We start from the raw sequence: 22,836 nt of genomic DNA, 5'->3' as shown, positions 1-22,836 counted from the left end.
ACTTGAATTCAACATTTTAATCATAAAAAGCAAATTTAAAGAAGAATTACATACTTAAATTGTAATCTGCACACTGGATTATGTTTTCAAATGTGACATTAGATTTCACATATAAATCCATAGTAATGAAAATAAACATGGTAAAATATCATATTTTAATTTTATCTAAATAAAATTAAAACAAAACATAAGAATAACTGAGACAACAATTCATACAATACAGAAAAAGCTTTAATATATAAATCAGATGTCATTTCATCAGCCGTTTTAGTCACATCAGTCTAAACTTTACATATTAAAATATTGAAAAGCTAAAAAACATCATTGCAATATAGATTCAATATGGGAAAATACATATTTGTGGCTTTATATACAATGTAAATTAACCCATTCTATACAGTAGTTTTCCAAAATATAAACGGCACTTTACATGCAATAGGACATACCAGGCTGGATGTCCTAATACAATGTATTATACAGAAAAATAAAGAGACAACACCTTTTTAACATAACAGTTACATAGGAGATGTGGAATGTAGAACAGGATGCTGCCTCAACACACTCTTGGATAAGATTAAAGAAATGTGAAAAAGGACAGTTTCTATTATTTTCAATTACCATTTTTGAAATGAAGACTACTGTGATTTTATATTTTCTAATTGTATCACAAACTGAGAAAACATAAAAGGGAAAGTGAGAGAGAAAAAAAGGAAACCTGATCCTTTATGAATTTTAAACGTCAGCCCTTCCTATGGGCTGCAATTGGGCTGCTTTTCTGTTGACAGTTTCCTAAATTACTTCTGCCACTCTGAATTGCTCATCAGCAGTCAGATGAATTTTCCAGACTTCATTATGCCATTGTGTAACCATAGCTGCCACAATGTAGTGCCACAAGAAGCCTGTCCTTGAGTATTTCCTTGCTTGGGTATTCAGGTAACTTGAGCATGTTGATGCTTTAAAAGAAAAATATACCACTATTACATAGGAAAGCTATGAAATATTTTATTGTTTTGTCTAGAAGTGAAAACACCACTCAAAATTAACATAAAACCATCCTCTCAAATTTGCATTCAAATTGGAAAACCCTGAAGTAGTATTTAAAAAGGAAAAAAACACCAAACCCTGCTGCACTGCAGTTTCCTTTAGTATGCAAATTACCAGACCAAAATAAGCTCCCTCCAGTCTAAAATAAATAAGCAATAGGGCAATTAAGTTTGAAATGATAGTGTAACTCAGTGATACTTATGACAGTGTAACTTTAGTGATATCTGAACTATATGTATTCAATTAGAGTATAGGTGGGGCTTCCCAGGTCGCACTAGTGGTAAAGAACCCACCTGCCAATGCAGGAGACATAAGAGACATGGGTTTGGTCCCTGGGTTGGGAAGATCCCCTGGAGGAGAGCAAGGCAACTGACTCCAGTAGTCTTGCCTGGAGAATCCTATGGACAAAGAATCCTGGAGGGCTACAGTCCATACGGTCGCAAAGAGTCAGACACAACTGAAGCAACTTAGCACTCATGCACACACAGAATGTAAGTAGGTAGTTTCCTCAAACATTTTCCTACATACAAAGTGGAAGGCAAGAAACTATTACTATATAGTTCTTTATTTATCAGTGATTACAAAATGAACAGAGATCACTGTTGAGATTTTCCTCTCAATGAAGCAGTTAGCAGTCAGACCTTTGATCATTTAAAATTAATCAGAAATTCACAGTGCATTTAAATAAACCAATTTAACATACCATGTGCTTGAAGTAGGTAGGAGATTTGGAGTATATGGAACAGCAGCAATTGTGAAGTTTTGCAATCCACTTCCACCCATGATATTAGCAAATCCACCATGTGGGACCCTGGAACTAAGAGTTCATATCTAGTAAGTTGTAACCATGCAAGAAAAATCTTTGAAATAGATATATTTTGAATTATAAAAATGAATAGTATCTAATAGACATTCATTAAATATTTGCTGAATAAATAAATGGTTTACTTGATTAATTCAAGCAACAGAGGCTTTTATGTAGAATCCAAAATGATTTCCCTGTCTGTGAAAACTATCTAGGCTCAAACGTTTTTGTTTTGTATTCTTTTACACAGTGGGAAAACTAGAAAATTCTTTACACTTATCTTTCCACAGATTTACATCGGATGCATTTTTAAAAATGTTACCTGACATAATGAGAATGCATTTGAATGCAGAGTGCTAAAGAAAAGCAAGGAGAGATAAGAAAGCCTTCCTCAGTGATCAATGCAAAGAAATAGAGGAAAACAACAGAATGGGAAAGACTAGAGATCTCTTCAAGAAAATTAGAGATACCAAGGGAACATTTCATGCAAAGATGGGATCGATAAAGGACAGGAATGGTATGGACATAACAGGAGCAGAAGATATTAAGAAGAGGTGGCAAGAATACACAGGAGAACTATACAAAAAAGATCTTCATGACCCAGATAACCATGATGGTGTGATCACTTTCTTGGAGCCAGATGTCATGGAATGCGAAATTAAGTGGGCCTTAAGAAGCATTACTACAGACAAAACTAGTGGAGGTGATGGAATTCCAGTTGAAGTATTTCAAATCCTAAAAGATGATGCTGTGAAAGTGCTGCACTCAATATGCCAGCAAATTTGGAAAACCAGCAGTGGTCACAGGACTGGAAAAGCTCAGTTTTATTCCAATCCCAAAGAAAGGCAATGCCAAAGAATGCTCAAACTACCACTCAATTACACTCATCTCACACATTAGCAAAGATTACCATGATACTGAATGGCTTGCCTTGGAAATGAACAGAGACCATTCTGTCATTTCGGAGATTGCATCCAAGTACTGCATTTCGGACTCTTTGTTGACTATGATGGCTACTCCATTTCTTCTTAGGGATTCCTGTCCACAGCAGTAGATATAATGGCCACCTGAGTTAAATTCACCCATTCCAGTCCATTTTAGTTTGCTGATTCCTAGAATGTCAACATTCACTCTTTCCATCTCCTGTTTAACCACTTCCAATTTGCCTTGATTCATGGACCTAACATTCCAGGTTCCTATGCAATATTGCTCTTTACAGCATTGGACCTTGCTTCTATCACCAGTCACATCCACAACTGGGTGCTGTTTTTGCTTTGGCTCCACCTCTTCAATCTTTCTGGAGTTATTTCTCCACTGATCTCCAGTAGCATATCGGGCACCTACCGACCTGAGGAGTTCATCTTTCAGTGTCCTGTCTTTTTGCCTTTTCATACTGTTCATGGGGTTCTCAAGGCAAGAATACTGAAGTAGTTTTCCATTCCCTTCTCCAGCAGACCACATTCTGTCAGACGTCTTCACCATGACCTGTTCGTCTTGGGTGGCCCCACATGGCATGTCTCACACTGAGTTAGACAAGGCTGTGGTCCATATGATCAGAGTGGCTAGTTTTCTGTGATTGTGGTTTTAGCGTGTCTGCCCTCTGATGCCCTCTCTTAGCGCCTACCCTCTTACTTGGGTTTCTCTTACCTTGGACGTGAGGTATCTCTTCATGGCTGAGAGGTCAATAGATTTAAGAATAGATAGCCATTTAAAAAATTAGATCTATAAATGAATCCATTTTAAACACTATATTGTTTTTTTTAAAGAGGAACAATGTTTTTAAAAAATAAAAATTTGTAAATGTCAGAAAAACTCTGGAAGAATAACCAAAACAGATTGCATTCAGAGACTGAGATGAGAGATGATTTCATAAAACTTTAATCTAACCTTCCTACATATAAAAAATAATTTTAAACTTTTTATTAAATTACTGAACTCTCTAGGTATTTCTTGGCAGTAAGAAGCCAAGTAAACAAAAAACTGACAAGACTTTGTTTCATATTTTTAGTCTATAATCTGTGACTAATTCGATTTATTCTTTAAAATTAGGTATTCATGCTTGGGGCTGGTGCATGGGGATGACCCACAGAGATGTTATGGGGAGGGAGGTGGGAGGGGGTTTCATGTTTGGGAACACATGTAAGAATTAAAGATTTTAAAATTAAAAAAATAAAATAAATAAAATAAAAAATATATATATATATATATAAAAATTAGGTATTCAGAATGGGAGAAAACAATAGCAAATGAAGGAACTGATAAAGAATTAATCTCAAAAATATACAAGCATCTCCTGCAGCTCAATTCCAGAAAAATAAATGACCCAATCAAAAAATGGGCCGAAGAACTAAACAAACATTTTTCCAAAGAAGACATACAGATGGCTAACAAACACATGAAAAGATGCTCAACATCACTCATTATCAGGGAAATGCAAACCACGCCATTTTCACATGGCCATTTCAAGGCAGTCAGAATGGCCGCTATTCAAAAGAAGGTGTGGAGAAAAGGGAACCCTTTTACACTGTTGATGGAAATGCATACTAATTCAGCCACTATGGAGAACAGTGTGGAGATTCCTTAAAAAACTGGAAATAGAACTGCCTTATGACCCAGCAATCCCACTGCTGGGCATACACACCGAGGAAACCAGAACTGAAAGAGACACGTGCACCCCAATGTTCATCGCAGCACTGTTTATAATAGCCAGGACACGGAAGCAACCTAGACGTCCATCAGCAGACAAACGGATAAGAAAGCTGTAGTACACATACACAATGGAGTATTACTCAGCCATTAAAAAGAATACATTTGAATCAGTTCTAATGAGGTGGATGAAACTGGAGCCTATTATACAGAGTGAAGTAAGCCAGAAAGAAAAACACCAATACAGTATACTAACATATATATATGGAATTTAGAAAGATGTTAACGATAACCCTGTATGTGAGACAGCAAAAGAGACACAGATGTAAAGAACAGTCTTATGGACTCTGTGGGAGAGGGAGAGGGTGGGATGATTTGGGAGAATGGCAGTGAAACATGTATAATATCATATGTGAAACGAAACGCCAGTCCAGGTTTGATGCATGATACAGGATGCTCGGGGCTGGCGCACTGGGATGACCCAGAGAGATGGTATGGGGAGGGAAGTGGGAGGGGGGTTCAGGATGGGGAACACATGTACACCCATGGCAGATTCATGTTGATGTATGGCAAAACCAATACGATATTGTAAAGTAATTAGCCTCCAGTGAAAATAAATAAATTTAATTTAAAAAAAAAAGAATGTCACACTATAAGTGACCTGAATAAGGTCATCTAAGGCCTCTCCTTTCCCCCAAGGAATGAACTACAAGGCAACAGGGCACCACATCCCTCGGGAACAGCAGCAGTAGCTGTGGCACCTGCAAGCCCATTTCGTTGGTCTATCTGATCCCAAAGGGCCTCTCCCAATAAACATGGTGTTTGTGTTCACTTCTCCTTGTAAAACAGGACACAAATGCATCAACCCCTCTCCTTAGTCTAGAAAGAAAGGAGCACAGAAAAGGACCCTGAATATCTGAAGCAAATAAAGGATTAACTGGAAGCCCCAGATGGATAGTCCCTTGGACAGCAAGGAGATCAAACCAGTCAATCCTAAAGGAAATCAATCCTGAATATTCACTGGAGGTACTGATCCTGAGGCTGAAGCTCCAATCCTTTGGCTACCCAATGCGAACAGCAGACTCACTGGAAAAGACCCTGATGCCAGGAAAGACTGAAGGCAGGAGGAGAAAGGGATGACAAAGGACGAGATGGTTGGATGGCATCACTGACTCAATGGACATGAGTTTGAGCAAGTTCTGGGAGATGGTGAAAGGCAGGGAAGCTTGGCGTGCTGCAGTCCATGGAATCGCAAAAAAGTCGGACACAGTTGAGCAACTGAACAACAACCAGATGGATAAATGAAAGCCTTCCTGGCCCACAGCAGAAGGGATAAAAAGGACTGCACAGGACACACTAGGGTCAGTGTTCCTCAGACTCACAGGCTTTGTTTTCTTGGAAAGCCTATCCCAAATAAACCAAGATGGAGCTTTTGTATCTCCAAAGCCACAGTTCACCATAAAACCTAACATTTACAGAGAAAGTAAACAACTGTAATGGGGAAAGCTTCAGCTGAGGCACTCTGGACCACAAGGAACATTTTTTGGTAGATGAGATGCATGCGTGTGAAGGGAGCTTTGGAGAGGAGCCAGCCAAGGCCAAGCATATGAAGACGTGGGCTGTTATGGTTCATGAAAAGTGAAAGAGAAAACCCAGAGAGGTCACTCACCATGGACAAACTAAAGCCCAACCTAGTCTGTGGCTACCTTTAAGACATTTGGCCTGAGAGGCAAAATTCCAACACTTCTGCTCAATAGAATTCATGACAGCAATAATGGCAATATTATTATTAAGGTTTTATGGCTTTTTATAATTTACAAAGTCACATTATCTCATTTGATCCTAATCTTCATCCTGAGAAATAACCAGTAGAGATTTATAATCCCCTTTGGAAAGTAATCATGAGTAAAGAAGAAGAAATTCAAGACATTTTCCCGAGATTGAAGGGAGAGTCAGTGGCAGGGAAGTTCCTGGCACCAGAACATCAGCTTCTCTCTCCAGAGCTCTTCATGCATCAGCTACTTGATTCTATGTCACTCATTTCTCGGTTCATGTGTTCTAAGGGGTGTTCATTTTGTCAGCTACTATCAGGTCAGGAGACTTGGAAAATAAATAAGTAATGATACTAATGTAAAAAATAATAATAATAATAAAATAAAATTAGGTATACACTGTGACTCCAACTATTTTTCTAACTATATACTTAAAAAACTAAAAAATACAGCAAAATATTAATAGTGTTATCTGTGAACAGTTTAATTACTTAGTGGGATTTTCATTTTCTCCTATCTATATTCTCCATTTTCCAAAGTTTCTACAATGGTTACAAACTACTTTAAAAATAAAACAGTGGGAACTTCACTGGTGGTCCAATGGCAAAGACTCTGCGCTCTTAATGAAGGGGGTCTGGATTCGATTCCTGGTTGGGTAACTAGATCCCACATGCTACAACTAAAGAACCTGCATGCTGCAACAAAAATCAAACAGCCTGCATGCCACAACTAAAATGCAGTGCCAAAAAATAAAATTAAAAAAATAAAACAATGGACTTTAAGTTACATATATGTAACATAGATTTACATTCACACTATGCTTTTAAAACAGGTAGTAAAAAATAAATATATCAAATTATTTATAATGGTTGTTGCTGGAAAGTGATGGTTTTTCTTATTTCTTTTAGTTTTCTATGTTCCAATCTTCTTAGAAGAACCGTGCAAATTTATAATGAAAAAAAGTGAACTACATTTTGATAAATAGAAGGATACAGATGAAATTCTAAGTTATCAAGAATGAAAAATCACACCTTTCTTTTACATCTTTCAGAACTATAAGTTAAGAGAGATTTAAATAATTTAGTTTTCTAACACTGATGATGTTTAATTGTTTTCAAATGTACACTTTTCAATGTATGGTATCACAAATTAGTTTTTAGGCCACAAATCTTGAAAGATTAAAATCTGACAAAAATTGAAGACAAAAATGCTGTGTATGCATATTATATGTATTGTGTGTGTGTGTTGTCCCAGCAACAACTATTGGCTACTATTATTGACTTACAGATTGAAAAGACTACCAAGTTACAAACTAATATATATGTTGACAGTTCTGACAGGAACATTTTTTATATCTTAAATAAACATATTTTGGGTACTACTATATATTTTAACTTTAATGCCTAAACAAACCTTTGTTTAATGTCTAAAAATATAGAAAAGAAGGTGAGAAACAGACAATTCAGAGTAATAATTCACTTTGAGTTGCTTATCTCTAATCAATTAGAAATGGAATACATTAAATTCTTTCTACATTATCATAAAAACACTTCTTACCTGCCAGTAACAAACTGCAAGAGAAGAACTCTCTCCTCTGGAGTAATATCTTCCACAACTTCCCAGAACCACTAAAAACAACAATAAAAAACTAAACTCATATTTCAAAGCAATTGTAGGCTTCTTAGTACCAGAGCAATATGTAATATTCATAAAACATATTTTATTCTATGAAACTCATTTATCAAAAAAGATTTCATACAAAGCTTTTATATGGAATTCCCATGAGAAGAATTCAGGGAAAAACTTTACTTTGTTAATTAATATAGGTTTTCATTCAATAGTGCTGAAAAGCTTACAAGATTAAATGGCAAAACTTAACTTCATTCTAAGCTCTAGAGAGATTTTACCTGAATAACTGGATCTTCTCTTTCATAGCCACTTGTGTATTCTGTATTTTTTATCCAATCACTCACATCAATTTCTGGCATGCCAGAAAGCAGTAGCTCCTTTGGGAAAGAAGAAAAATATTTCATTAATCTTCTTTGGGGGAAAAAAGAGATTACATTTAAATAGCAAATCTGTCTTAATTAGAAACTAATCCCATGTAAAACTGATTTATTTCTGTGACAGTGTCTGCATGTTATCAATAACAAGTACTACATGGCAGAGAACCCTTGATACTGATAATCACAAATACTGTGAGATGTGGAGATGTCGCTAAAGTAATACAATTAAAACATAAGCCTTCATGTTTATATAGAAACACATATGCCACAAGTTTATATGTGCAACAATTTTATGAACATTATTCTCTTTGGTTTATATATATTTTATGAATTTGTTAAATTTTATAATGATACTATACTCTCAGTATAGAAATAACAACAGAGATCTAAATAAATCTGAGTTAAGCAAAGAAAAGATCAAGAAACTCTAATCACTAGAAAAAAGAAGTCATAATAAAAAGTTATTTTTAAAAATCAAAACAGATTTAGGCCTTAGAAGAACTCTATTCTGAAATAAAATTTCAATCCTTTAAAGTCAAATTTCCATAAGGTGAAAAAAACCAAAATTTTCCTACTAATGACTTTGAAATATCAATCAAATAACTAAGAATGAAATTAAGAATGGCAAAAGTATTTTACCATAGTATTCTTCAAGTGAAAACAGAACATGAAAAAGTTTGTCCACATCTCTGAATCAGACCATATCTATCTCACAGTTGGATGTGTTTACTCATTAAAGTAAGGCAATAACTAGCCTACACTCAAAATGGACAAGCCAGAACAGCAGATCTTGTTATTGCAGAGAAAGATACAATGTGGTTCAAAGTCACTTCTCCTACAGCAACTCCTCAAAAATATATAAGGTATATATAGTATACAGTGTGCTCTGAAAAAGATTAATGAAGGTCAATATAAGGGGGTGTCTGAGAAATCTTGGGTGTTTGAGATCTATTCAAGGAGTCTGCAAGGTTCTCCCTTTTCCAACTGAGGCTGAATTTTCTCTATATATTTCAGTCAAACAACATATCACAACAGATTATAAGCAGAAACAGGTATGAGAACCCAGTTTCTTCTATGAAGCCGGGCATTAAATTTGGAAAGATATAAAACAATAATACTTTTCCACTATTTTTGTTTTATTCTGGAAAACAAATAATTTTATTTATTAATTTAATTTCTTTAGCTTTAATTTTTAAAATCTTATTTATGTTAATATGTAATGAATTGTTATTCTTATACGAGCTGATAAAATATTTTACATTTCTGTTCAAATTTAAAGTACAGTAAGTATCAATTACTATAAGCAACATAAATTCTTTTCTTATAAGGGGTCTTAAGACCAAATAATTTAATAATTCCTGTCTAGGTTGTCTTTTAGTCCTCCTTACTAAGTATTTGGCTATGGTCAATACTTTAGCCACCTGATGCGAAGAACTGACCCATTAGAAAAAGACCCTGATGCTGGGAAAGATTGAAGGTAGGAGGAGAAGGGGACAACAGAGGACAAGATGGTTGGATGGGCTCACCCACTTGATGGACATGAGTTTGAGCAAGCTCCAGGAGTTGGTGATGGACAAGGAAGCCTGGCGTGTTGCAGTTCATGGGGTCGCAAAGAGTTGGACACAACTGAGCAACTGAACCAACTGACCATAGTATTATGAAATACTTTAACTGATGAAGGCATTCTGGTAGCATCCATTTACCACCCCCAAATACATTTTCCATCTTCCTTTGCACGTTCTGTGCCCCGGATGGCTGATCCCTGCAGACTGGCTCTCTTGCCTGTTGGCCTCAGATTGGGTTCCATCACTGGGCAACAGGCAGGAGTCTGAAGGTGAGAGTATATTCTGCTCCTTCCCTTCTCCAGCACATCTTTGCAGTAGCTGTGCCTCCCCAACTATAGCTACTACCTGGTGGTTCAGACTCTCACAGGGCTCCTCACAGTAACTCCTCCATGCGTCTTCAGTTTTAGGGATGATAAAGGCTTTCTCCTGTTGCTATTCTCTGGATGCCTCAACCATATCTTGTTTATTCTTAACCTACCCATGCCTCTGTAAGTTCCTTCAGTAAAGTTTCTTTATTTGAACCATCTAGGGAAATTCTGTTCCCTGGCACTATACTGATACAGATCTACCAAAAAAGGAATATGGATGATTGTTACATGTTTCTTACAATCCATGAGTTTAATCCTCTTCCCTTCTAGGCTGAAGATAAGCTTTTAATAACATTGAGTATGCTTTCATTGTTAATAATTGTGAATAAAAATGAGACTACATTCTCTCAAGGAATTTGAAGTATTTCATGAACATCATATGTTATGATTTTGTGACAGGAACAAAATATTCTTATTAGCTCATTTAACACTTGGGGGGAAAAGTTATTAAGTTGACTAAAAGAAGATGAAATTGGAAGTATACAATAAAAAATATCAATACATATACATATAGCAAAAGATTTTAGTCCAAATCAACAATTTATTATTTTTAAAAATATGAAAAAATAATTGATCTTTTGGAATTGGGTACAAAATATATATCCCCAAAACAGTCAGAAACTGTGTCATGCAAGGGTTCACAGCTGTTCATAGTATTCACATGGCTCGGTGTTTTAATACCCTGGTACCACCGTGGATAAACTCATAAGCAGCACAGTATGGCAGGACAGTCCCTCAGACATTTGAGGAACCCTGCAACTCTGGAGAAGAAAATGGCAACCCACTCCAGTATTCTTGCCTGGAGAATCCCATGGACGGAGGAGCCTGGTGGGCTACAGTCCATGGGGTCGAAAGAGTCGGACACGACTGAGCGACTTCACTTTCACTTCACTTTCACCTGTAATAATACTATAGATATAGTAATCACAACAATGTTGTCACCATTTTTGAGCCTAATGATCATCTCTTGACTTGAGACTGCATTCTGTCCACAACTTGATGAACACATCAATTTGTAGGGACACTGATGCTACTAAATACTTTCTTTTCATGAAAACTCTAGAATCTAAACTGTATCTTGAACTCTGATGAACATGTTTATGCCATGAACTTAGATGAAATGAACTGAGATATTTGAGTCAACTTTTTAAAAAAAATTTCCTATCCCAGTGTAGCAGAGCCCTTTCCTATGAAAGACACACAAGTCACAAAAAAGGTTCCAAATCCAAGTCCCATTTATAACTCACACCACTGAAAAGTACCCAACAAATATTCACCAAGAGTAGAAAGGACAGGAAAAAAAAAAAGTAGACTGACACAATGAAGTACTATAGAGCAATGAGAATGAACACATTACAGCTGCATGCAACAGCACAAATGATTCTCACAAAGAAAAAGTTGTGCTAAAGAAGTCAGACATATTCTAGGTGACTATTCCATTTACATAAGTTCAAAAACAGGTAATCTAACCTATATCATAACAAATCAGGGGAGTGGATGCCCATGAGGGGAAAGTGACTGGAAGGGAACATCACAAGGATCTAGGATATTAGGATTTCTCAGTTTCTTGATCCAGATGTTTCATGGGTGTACACAGTGTGAAAATTCATCAAGCTATACATGTATGACGCATGTTAGGGTTAGGTTATATTTTTCTCATGTATACTGTAACTCAGTAAGAAGTTTTATAAAACTTACCAGCATCAACAACTTACAAGGCAAAGTTTTTGTCAATTATCTGTATTGTTGCTATTTGTTTTTTATACATTGGTCCAGAAAAAGATTATAATTTTCTGTTTAATAACTCATAAGTACACCTCCATTTTCGAATGCTAAAGATAGTAACTCATGAAACTAAAAGACACTTATTCCTTGGAAGAAAAGTTATGACCAACCTAGACAGTATATTCAAAAGCAGAGATATTACTTTCCTGACTAAGGTCTGTCTAGTCAAGGCTATGGTTTTTCCAGCAGTCATGTGTGGATGTGAAGAAGGCTGAGCGCCAAAGAATTGATGCGTTTGAACTGTGGTGTTGGAGAAGACTCTTGAGAGTCCCCTGGACTGCAAGGAGATCCAACCAGTTCATTCTGAAGGAGATCAGCCCTGGGATTTCTTTGGAAGGAATGATGCTAAAGCTGAAACGCCAGTACTTTGGCCACCTCATGTGAAGAGTTGACTCACTGGAAAAGACTCTGACGCTGGGAGGGATTGGGGGCAGGAGGAGAAGGGGACGACAGAGGATGAGATGGCTGGATAGCATCACCGACTCAATGGACGTGAGTCTGAGTGAACTCTGGGAGTTGGTGATGGACAGGGAGGCCTGGCATGCTGCGATTCATGGGGTCGCAAAGAGTCGGACACGACTGAGTGACTGACCTGAACTGATCCTAGTTATTACCCTTTAGAGAAGCACAATCACAAATCTTACAACTCCCTAAACATGAACATTTTAATGGTTTACCATATTTTCTACATTATTCCATTCACTTTTGTGCACTAAAATTATTTCTAAATTATATCAAATGGAGTTTTATTTTGTATTGTAACAGAAAAAGAACTGATGCTTTTCCTTACCAATTCGTATTCATCAAAAAGTTGTATGAGGGATGGTGGAATGAACATATGAAAGCCCTGTAGAAAAGCATTGATCTGAGGCTGAATGGCTCTTGTCATTCGCAGTTCAGTGACAAGCTGGACGTACTCCGCCTATTAAAAAAAAAAGGTTTCTGTGAATATTATTTTTTTAATTTCACATACTTAAAAGAGTTGACTCATTGGAAAAGACTGATGCTAGGGGGGACTGGGGGCAGGAGGAGAAGGGGACGACAGAGGATGAGATGGCTGGATGGCATCACTGACTCGATGGATGTGAGTCTGAGTGAACTCTGGGAGTTGGTGATGGACAGGGAGGCCTGGCGTGCTGCGATTCATGGGGTCGCCAACAGTCGGACGCGACTGAGTGACTGAACTGAACTGAACTGAAGATACTGCTGACCATTTCTCATTTTAGAAATAAAGGTTTAGAATTAATTTGGCACCAATGTTCACACATCTCAGCAAAAGAGTAATCTATCATTCACTAAGCTGTTTAGGCCAAAATCCTAGGAGTCAATCATCCAGGTTTCTCTCACAGCTTCTATCAGGGAGTGCTATCAGCTCTATCTTCAAAAAATATTCTCAGTCAGACCCTGTGGCATCACCTCCGCTGGCGGCACCTTGGTTCAAGCCATCATCTCTCATCTGGATATTAGACTATCTGGTGTCACTGCTGCCATGTTTGCCTCTGTATTGCTTCTTCTCCACATTAGAGCAACTTTTTAAACTATGTGTGCATATATATATTTATATTTTTTTAATATATAATTCAGATCACATAACCCTCCTTTCAAAAACCCTACAATGACTTCCCATGACACTTGGAGTAAAGCCCAAATTCCTTCTCTAGTCCATAAGGCCCCAAATGACCCAACCTCTGCCTTACCCTCTCATCTCATTTCCTCCCACTTTCCCTTTTGTTCCCTCACTCTATCCCCCAAACACAGCTTGTTCAGGTCTCACCGTCTGTATATTTACTGCTTTTTTTTTTTCTTAAATGTCTCATTAGACTGTAATCTCTTTGCAAGCAAAGGTTCTGTTTGTTTACCAGTATATATCCTCAGCTCTTCCTCAGTGATCAGTGCAAAGAAATAGAGGAAAACAATAGAATGGAAAAGACTAGAGATCTCTTCAAGAAACGAGATACCAAGGGAACATTTCATGCAAAGATGGACACAATAAAAGACAGAAATGGTATAGACCTAACAGAAGCAGCAGATATTAAGAAGAGGTGGCAAGAATACACAGAAGAATTGTACAAAAAAGATCTTCATGACCCAGATAATCACGATGGTATGATCACTCACTGAGAATCAGACATTCTGGAATGTGAACTCAAGTGGGCCTTAGGAAGCATCACTATGAAAAAAGCTAGTGGAGATGATGGAATTCCAGCTGAGCTATTTCAAATCCTAAAAGATGATGCTGTCAAAGTGCTGCACTCAATATGCCAGCAAATTTGGAAAACTTAGCAGTGGCCACAGGACTGGAAAAGGTTAGTTTTCATTCTAATCCCAAAGAAAGGCAATGCCAAAGAATGCTCAAACTACTGCACAACTGCACTCATCTCACATGCTAGTAAAGTAATGCTCAAAATTCTCCAAGCCAGGCTTCAGCAATATGTGAACTGTGAACAGACAGGGAGGCCTGGTGTGCTGCAGTGCAGAGGATAGCAAACAGTCAGACAGGACTTAGCAACTGAACTGAACTGATCCTCAGCTCTTAAAAATGTGGCTGTTGCTTTCTGTTCAACAAATAAGGTGATGAATATACATTCAATAAATTTATTTAAAACACACTTTGAACTTGATCAAATGACTCAAATAAGTGCAGCCTATTCTGAGTTAAACAAGAACATTCTGAGTTATGGTAAGCTATTTTGACATATTTAAAATATACATCATCAAGAATAGTGTCACTTAAAATTTAACTAGCAGTAAAAAAATGTATTTTGGCTCAAATCAAAGTGAATGACTGTATCTTTCTGTATATAAACCCTATCATTGTTATTATTCATGTATGTGTGTGTGTGTGTGTGTGTGTGTCAGTCACTCAGTCATGTCCGACTCTTTGTGATTTCATGGACTGCAGCCCACCAGGCTCCTCTGTCCATGGGATTCTTCTGGAGTGCCAGTTCCCATTATTATCCATACATTTTAAATTACCCATCTAAGTGAAACTTCAAGAATTAAAAGCATTATGTATATAGTTCTCACCTCCCAGGAAAGAATGCTCTAAACGCAGAGAGAGAAAACCTATTTTAAGCCCCTTCTTTTAATCTTTTTCTGGGGGGTTATTAATCTGACACAGTTCCCCTCAACTCCTAAAAAATGGCCACAGGCACTGAGCCAACACGTTGGATGACTCCAGCTATGAATTCTCCATACATCTCAGAGCTACAGGATTGTCACAATGGATTGCTCACAGCTTTCCCCAATCCTGCATGGCTCTTTCTGCAATCTGGCATGGGGAAAGCTACTATCTATTACCATCTATATAGCACACTATTCAATCTACTTTCACTCCAAATCCCACTCCCAACCACCCAAAGGTTTTTCTCCACTGAATAGGAATTAATCAGATTCTACAAGTTACATCCAGGTATTTAGAGGGGGACATAGAAACGTGTGCCAATCAAACAGAAACACAAACTGAATCTTGAGGATCCAATCTAACAAATAAAATATACACATAATAACTACCAATGATTTTTGCACTAACACATGATTATCTTTTAATTGATGTCTGTTCTAACTAAACTGCTTCATGAAAATAGTAAAAATTTTTCTGCTCCATTCATTAATTATATATTTCTCTCAAGAGATTTTGCTTTTATTATCTTAAGGTACTATTCACTTGAATCATTAATCAACACCTCAAATTATGAAGCATTAACTGCTCAAGTATAGTTTTATCTATTTTAATTTGCCACTGCATCCCATTTTTATCTGAATAGTACATACTTTTCTATCAATTAATTCCTATTATTTCCACATACATTCTGTTTTAAAAAATTAATTTTCACAAATATACTATTTCCCACACTTATTTTTATAGCTCTGGCCCATAGTTATTGGATATCAATTTGTGAAAAATCAGTTCCTTCAAATCCCAGTCTCCATATTAATTTAAATATGGAAAAATCTTGGTCTAATTATTTCTCAGTAAAATAATAAAATCCTAGCCAGCACAAATTCTTCTGAGTTGTTTAGTAAAGTGAGAGTTTTCAGATAGCTGAAAGATAAGTGTTTAATAGAAAAAAATCTAAATCCAACTGTTTCTAAAATGTTTCCCTGCTTCCTTACAGAACACATCCTCAAAGACAGTAACACATATTAACATGTTCTTGATAATACAATTATTACTATGAACATCAACTATCACTATACACTAACATTTTTACTATTCATACTGTGCAGAAGTACTACACTGGCTACAGTCCCACCAGCTACAAAGGCCAAGTGACTCACCCCCACATTTCATGCTCCTGAGTAACTACATCAAATATGTTAAATGCTCTAAGGAAACAGTCAACATGTAGATGACCAGCAGTCCACAAAACACTGGCATAAAGAGTTGCTCAAATAAACATGAAATATAAGTGAAACCTAAAATCTCACTTAATTCTAAGGTATTTAAAGAGATGACATAACTCAGGGGTGAGGGATATTTTATCGCCAACAGATTGCACATCCTAGGAGTCGGACACGACTGAAGCGACTTAGCAGCAGCAACAGCAGCAGGAGTCATATTTGTTCCTACCTGAGTTTTGTTAATCCTTTGAGGGCATAAAATAATACCAGATATCACAGAATTAAACTGGAGAATTAACTATACTAAAGAATCTGGTGAAATAGCTGTGACTATAGAAAGTTTTCAACTTAGGAAGTCTCACTCAGCACAGGCAACTAAGTCAATTCCTAGGCAGGTTGGTAAAACGTCAGAGGTCCTCCAGGAGGAGAAAGGGGTCTGGGGCTCTTGAAGTGGATATGGGGTCTGGGATTCTCAAGGAGGAAGAAAGGACAAACATCTTTTCTCTACATTCTTTAGTCTTAGTCACATAAAATGTTTTTCTCTTTAAGCTTGGAACTGACGATTACACAACAAACAACTCAGCTTAAACTCTGTACTAAGCATTATATAACAACACTGTATCCTGCTTGAGGACAGTTTCTCCTTCCTGAAAACCTTCTGGCTAATCCTCTTATCTTAAAATGTAAATTATGGGAGTGGGTCTAGTAAGATCTTTACAACCTTGAGACATTCTTTTGATTTACTGTAATAAGCAATTTTAAAAAGTATGTAACTCCCTTTTCTAAGACTAGCGAATGGGGCACTCTCCGTCCCTCTTCTGACGTTAATGTCAGACGCTTTCTCTGTCCCTTTTCATACTTTAATAAAATTCTGCTATACAGAAGCTCTTGAATAATCAAGTCTGGTCCCTGGTCCCAAAGCTAAATCTTCTTCAGAGATCACAAATCCAACATTGTTCACCATAAGCTATCATAACAATAAAAAAGAGCCTTAGCAAATTCTTTCAAGCTCAACCCCGAGCCTCATAACTGATATAAGATAGGTAAGCAAAAAATAACTGCAAAGGGAAAAAATAAAAACAGTAAGATTGAGACTCAGTTTTCAGATATAATATTCTAGTTAAACTACATACATAGTTACAGAAACATTTTGTTTTAAAATCTCCTAGTCTTTTGCACCTATGGAATGAACAATATCATCCCTTGAAATCCTCCTTAAAATGTTAACTTCTTTTCAGGCTTTGAGTCTAAATTATGTCTTTTTATGAGGGGTAGTGGTAATGCTGAAAACTGACACCTTTTTTAAAAGCTATTTTTCCTCTTGAAAATTTTTTTCACTACGCTTCTTTAAAGATAGACTTACTTAACTAATAGTTAACTTTTAATAGTGAAAGCAAGATGTTCTTATCCCCCTCGAAGTAAACTGATAAACTTGGACACACCTGTAAAATTGTTTAAAATAGTTATTTTTAGTTTTAAATGAACAGTTTAAATGGCATTATAACTGGCACAATGCAATTCACTGTTTGAATATAAATCCTTTAACAATAAAAGCTTCTTTCCTGGCCTTATCCACTTGATTAGTATTGCTATCATATGTAAGAGTTCTTACTGAAAATTTCTTCAGGGAAAACTCAAAAGACACCAGGTTTCTTCCACATGAATAAATAGGTATAAGAAAAGAGAGGCACATTTAAACAATGTAACATTTTCCAATAATTTATCCTTTACCAGTGTATTATTTTTAAGGTCACAAATTAAACTATAAAGATTGATAGTATGATAAATATCCTATTACTTCAGTTTCCTTGGAACAAATTCAGTCACTGAAAACAGTGATTCTTCAGATTACCATTACATGGCTTTGGTGATTTTTGAAGTGAATTTTTAGAATATATGAAATACAAAGAAAAATATATTCTCCATTGTTGACAAAAAGATAAAGATAATTTAAAAAGATAATTTACTAAAGATAATTTAAAACCCAAATCAAAAAATATACTCCATATTGAGAACCTTAGACCTAAACTGTTTTAAAAGTTTTCAGAGTATTAAAAGATCTTTCATAGTATACTTTTCTGAGGACACACCTAAGCAATCCACTTTAAGTCAATCATCTATATAGAGAAGTTTCAATTTTTTACTAATACAGGCATCAAATGTGTCTGTATGTGAAATAAATCAAATGAAACCGGCCATAAAATATAATAATGAGTACACACACAGACTGGGCTTCTCCGATGACTCAGAGAGTAAAGAATCCGCCTGCAATGTGGGAGACTTGGGTTCGATTCCTGGATTGGGAAGATCCCCTGGAGGAGGGCATGGCAACCCACTCCAGTATCTCTGCCTGGAGAATCCCCATGGACAGAGAAGCCTGGCGGACTACAGTCCATGGAGTCGCAAAAAGTCAGACATGACTGAGCACAGCATAGTTAACATACACACTGAGAACAACCAAATAAAAATGAAATGGAGGAAACCATACCAAGTTTTTAAAATTGAAGTGCAGTTGATTTATAAAATGGTGTTAGTTTCAGGTGTGCAGCAAAATGATTCAGTTATGTACGTGTGTGTGTGTGTGGGGGGGTATTCTTTTTCATATTCTTTTCCATCATAGGTTACTACAGTATATTGAGTATAGTTCCCTGTGCTCCATGGTAGGTCCTTGTTGTTTATCTGTTTTATATATAGTAGTATATAACTGCTAATCCCAGACTCCTAATTTATCCCTCCCTCCCTCCCCACCTTTAACCTTTGCTAATCATAAATTTGGAAAGCATACTAAATTTGTGTTTGTTACCTTGTTCATATTCACTGCCTCAGTAGATAAGAGACCCAGCAGTTATACAACCATACAGAACTCGATTTAAACTGAGGGTCTACCAGTCACCAATTTTAAGCCCTTAGACAGTTACTTAATTTCTAAAGAAATATAATGTCATAGTTACAAGCTCAGGCTTGAAATTTATAGACTGTCTGGATTCACATCCACCATTTATTACCCTGCAATTTGGAGGAAAGCAATTTAACCTTGCCATGCTTGTTTCCTCACCTGCAGAAATGGGTATCTAGATCTCATATGATTGTTTAAGCTAATACAAATAAAACACCTTTAACAGTGCCTAGCACATTATAAGCACCTAATAAATATCACATGCTTTTATTATTAAAGCTGTTTCTACACTAAAAGAATAGAAATAATTACCTCAAAAGGTTGTTACAGTAAATGAGAAATGCACAGAGAACATGGCTCAAATACATAAAATATAGACTCAACAGGCAGTGGTTATTACTATCACTAGAAAATACAAATGCTATGATGAGGTTAATGGCTAGGAGGATAACGATACCACTTGTCATCTGGAGCCCACCCACCTAAGCAGCTCATCCTCCAGTTCTTTTTCACCTTTCCAAACAGCTAGTATGGATACCATGTTCCATAAATTCTACATCTTAAAAAGCTCTCATTTTCTGTATCCTTGCTCCCACTGTCTTATAAAATCCCTTGTGCATGCTCCCCAACACCAATTCCACCATCACCTATCAGTTGCCCTGACTCCAATATTGCCCCATTTCAACTCATTCTTCACAATCCAAGCTGAGATTAGTGCTGTTTTCCTTTAAAAAAAAAAATTTAAACAGAAATTCAATCATGTCATTGCCCTCTACAGCATCTGCAATCATCCTCTAGCCTTCAGAGTAACTTTCAAATTTATAATGGTGGATGCAATGTCTTTCAGGATTTGGCCCCTGTCTACTCCCTCCACCTCATCCTCTCCTATTCACTTACTTCGCAATCTAAACTAACATCTACAAATCTGACCTACCCATGCTTACAGAAACATATCACGCTCTATCATCTCTGTGCTTTCCTATATACCCAGAACGTTTCTTTCTCCCCTTCATTACTCCTATCTGATCACTTAATGCTTTTCCTCTGCAACTCAATTTCCATGCTATTTCTTTTTTTTTTTTCCATGCTATTTTGTACATTCCCTGATATCCTGTCCCATCTTTCCTCACTTTTTTCCCCTCCTACCCTGAATGAACTTTATGATCAGTAGGGTAAAGGTGTTAACGCTTAAAAGCCACAAAGCTTACTCCAGTTCTAAGAAGTAGAACTGGGTCTAACAAAAATATTTCATTCCTAACACCTTCTGGTCAAGAATTTAAAACTGAAAATGAAAAGTGAAAGGAAAACGCTCTTCTTTAAAAAGCTGAAAACACCATTTAAATGTAAATGTTAATCCCCTGGTAATTCAGTCATTTTCTAAAGTGAAACGAAAGGTGTTTTTTTTCCTCTAGATTTTAAAACAAATCACAGATAAAAATTAAATTTAAAAGAGCATTTTATTTCAAATGTGGAACTGATATATATTGTTCTTCCTATATTATCTGTATTTATTAATGTACCTTTTTTTAAACAAATGTATTTTGCCTATTTGGTTTCAGTCTATAATTACCAAAGCCTTTCAATAAAACAGGAATAAATGACTCCCCCATGTGGAGACCAGCTTACATAGACTTTTTTCTTACTAACAAGCTTGGCAAATCATTTAAGATTCAATATGCTTACAAATTCTGAAGTTGACTACAAATGTGACAATTATAACTTTACATCTATAAAGATAAATAAGTAAAACGCTGGCCCTAGAATAACAAAAATTCATGACAGAAATATATGTTAAAAATAACATGTCTAAAGAAGACAATGTGACATTTTTACTTGTAAACTGAATTCTAAATCAAGTGATCAATTTAAGATATTTCTAAAGATTTTTAATTTAAAAAATCAGCTTGCTTATTGCTTACTGCTAATATTAGAAAATGAAAAGGCTCAATTTATTGTGGCAATTGTTTATATTAGAAAAACAAAAGTTGAGAACTAACATATTAGTGACTGAGATCCTCTGTTACCGAAGCTCATCATGAGAAAGTAACACTGACATACATACACCACCACGTGTAAAACAGACAGCTAGTGGGAAGCTGCTATATAAGACAGGGAGCCCAGCCTGGCATTCTGTGATGACCTACAGGGGTGGGCAGGGTGAGAGGAAGGCTCAAGAGGAAGGGGATATACATATAGTTATGACTGATTCACCCTGTTGTATGGCAGAAACCAATACAACATTGTAAACCAATTATTCTCCAATTAAAACCAAATACGTAGTTAGCCTGTCACTAACAAAACAATGTCAATAGTATAATGTTAAACTTAGAAACAAAACTTACAAGGTTTTTAATGTTACAGGATTATTCCAGCCTCAGGGTAGACTATGATCAAGAGTATAACCATAATGTAAGTGTATTTGTTATTATTTATTTAAAATGTTCCTTTGTTCTAAATTCCCACAGAAAGATACAAAGGGAAAAGAATTAAAAAACATTTTTAAAATATAAACAAAAATCACATCAAAGTGGGAGGGATGCTGTTAGGAGATATAAGTGTAAACATAGCTATTTACCACACAATTGCTAACAAGCCTTTATACTTCCTCATATAAAATGTATCCAAGAGGAGTGACAGATCCACCTACCAAACAGTGTATTCACAGACAGGAGTCAGGTAAGAGGGTCTCCCATGAAAAGCAATCTCTTGGTTATAATGAAGATTCTATTGTATGACTTTATTACCCCTAACTGAGAGGAAGTATTCAGTGTAAAATAAAATAATAAATGCACTATGAGTGTGTGTGTGCTGAGTTGCTTCAGTCATGTCTGACTCTTTGCAACCCAATGGACTGTAGCCCACCAGGTTCCTCTGTCCATGGGATTTTTCCAGGCAAGAACACTGGAGTGGGTTGCCATGCCCTCCTCCAGGGTATCTCCCCAACCCAGAGATCAAACCTACATCTCTTATTTCTCCTGCATTGGCAGGTGGGTTCTTTGGCACTAGTGCCACTTGGGAAGTACTATGAGACAGACAATCTAATCATTAGATTTTTTAAAATATTTCCATTCACTGATAAATCCATCAATTTAATTTTGCTATTTTAATAGCATTTTAATCTTCTAGAGCTAAACATATTCATTATATTAAAAATATATTAAAAGATCTTCCCTAATGTGGTTAATTTTGCTAACAGGATGAAGAACATTAGACTTGAAACTAGGAGACCTGGGTTTTGGCTCCAGCTGTACCATTAACGTTTCAGACTTCAGTGTCTTCATGTGTAAAATGAGAGGGTAGGCCAAAATTAGTAAGTATAAATATGTAAAAACTTAGCTCCTGATTTTATTTTCCAAAAGTAAATTTCATATATTTTTTTAATATGTATAGTATCTAAGTTTCAAAAAGTAAAATTACATAGCTTAACTTAGGTCTTCATTCCTATAGATATGTGAAACCCATGAATCTATTTTTATAGAAAACTATTCAATAAAAACTAATGTTTGGGTTGTGTTTTTCAGTTTACCAAATGCTGGTACCAATTCTGCATGGAAGGTATTATTCCAGTTATACAGAATAGAAAACTGACGCTCAAAGAGGTTAAA

The 22,836-nt window shown here is 36.2% G+C and overlaps 1 protein-coding gene across 3 annotated transcripts in view; it reads right to left on the bottom strand.

The window, feature by feature from the left end:
* Nucleotides 1–276: 276 nt before the first annotated feature.
* Nucleotides 277–22,836, bottom strand: part of HACE1 (HECT domain and ankyrin repeat containing E3 ubiquitin protein ligase 1) — a 104,939-nt gene continuing 82,379 nt past the window's right edge. For all 3 annotated transcript variants that reach the window (XM_068984870.1, XM_068984871.1, XM_068984872.1), the window contains 5 exons: nt 12,782–12,913; nt 8,175–8,273; nt 7,825–7,895; nt 1,748–1,861; nt 277–953 (listed from right to left, as the gene is read on the bottom strand). In XM_068984870.1, coding sequence (XP_068840971.1) covers nt 851–953; nt 1,748–1,861; nt 7,825–7,895; nt 8,175–8,273; nt 12,782–12,913 — 519 coding nt within the window. In that variant the 3' untranslated portion in view covers nt 277–850. The remainder of the gene's footprint in view (nt 954–1,747; nt 1,862–7,824; nt 7,896–8,174; nt 8,274–12,781; nt 12,914–22,836) is intronic.

This window comes from Capricornis sumatraensis, chromosome 13 (genome assembly GCF_032405125.1).
Source record: "Capricornis sumatraensis isolate serow.1 chromosome 13, serow.2, whole genome shotgun sequence".
NCBI classification, from domain to species: domain Eukaryota; kingdom Metazoa; phylum Chordata; class Mammalia; order Artiodactyla; family Bovidae; genus Capricornis; species Capricornis sumatraensis.
Note: the sequence above shows the minus strand (reverse complement) of the source record. Positions and strands in the feature narration are given on the sequence as shown.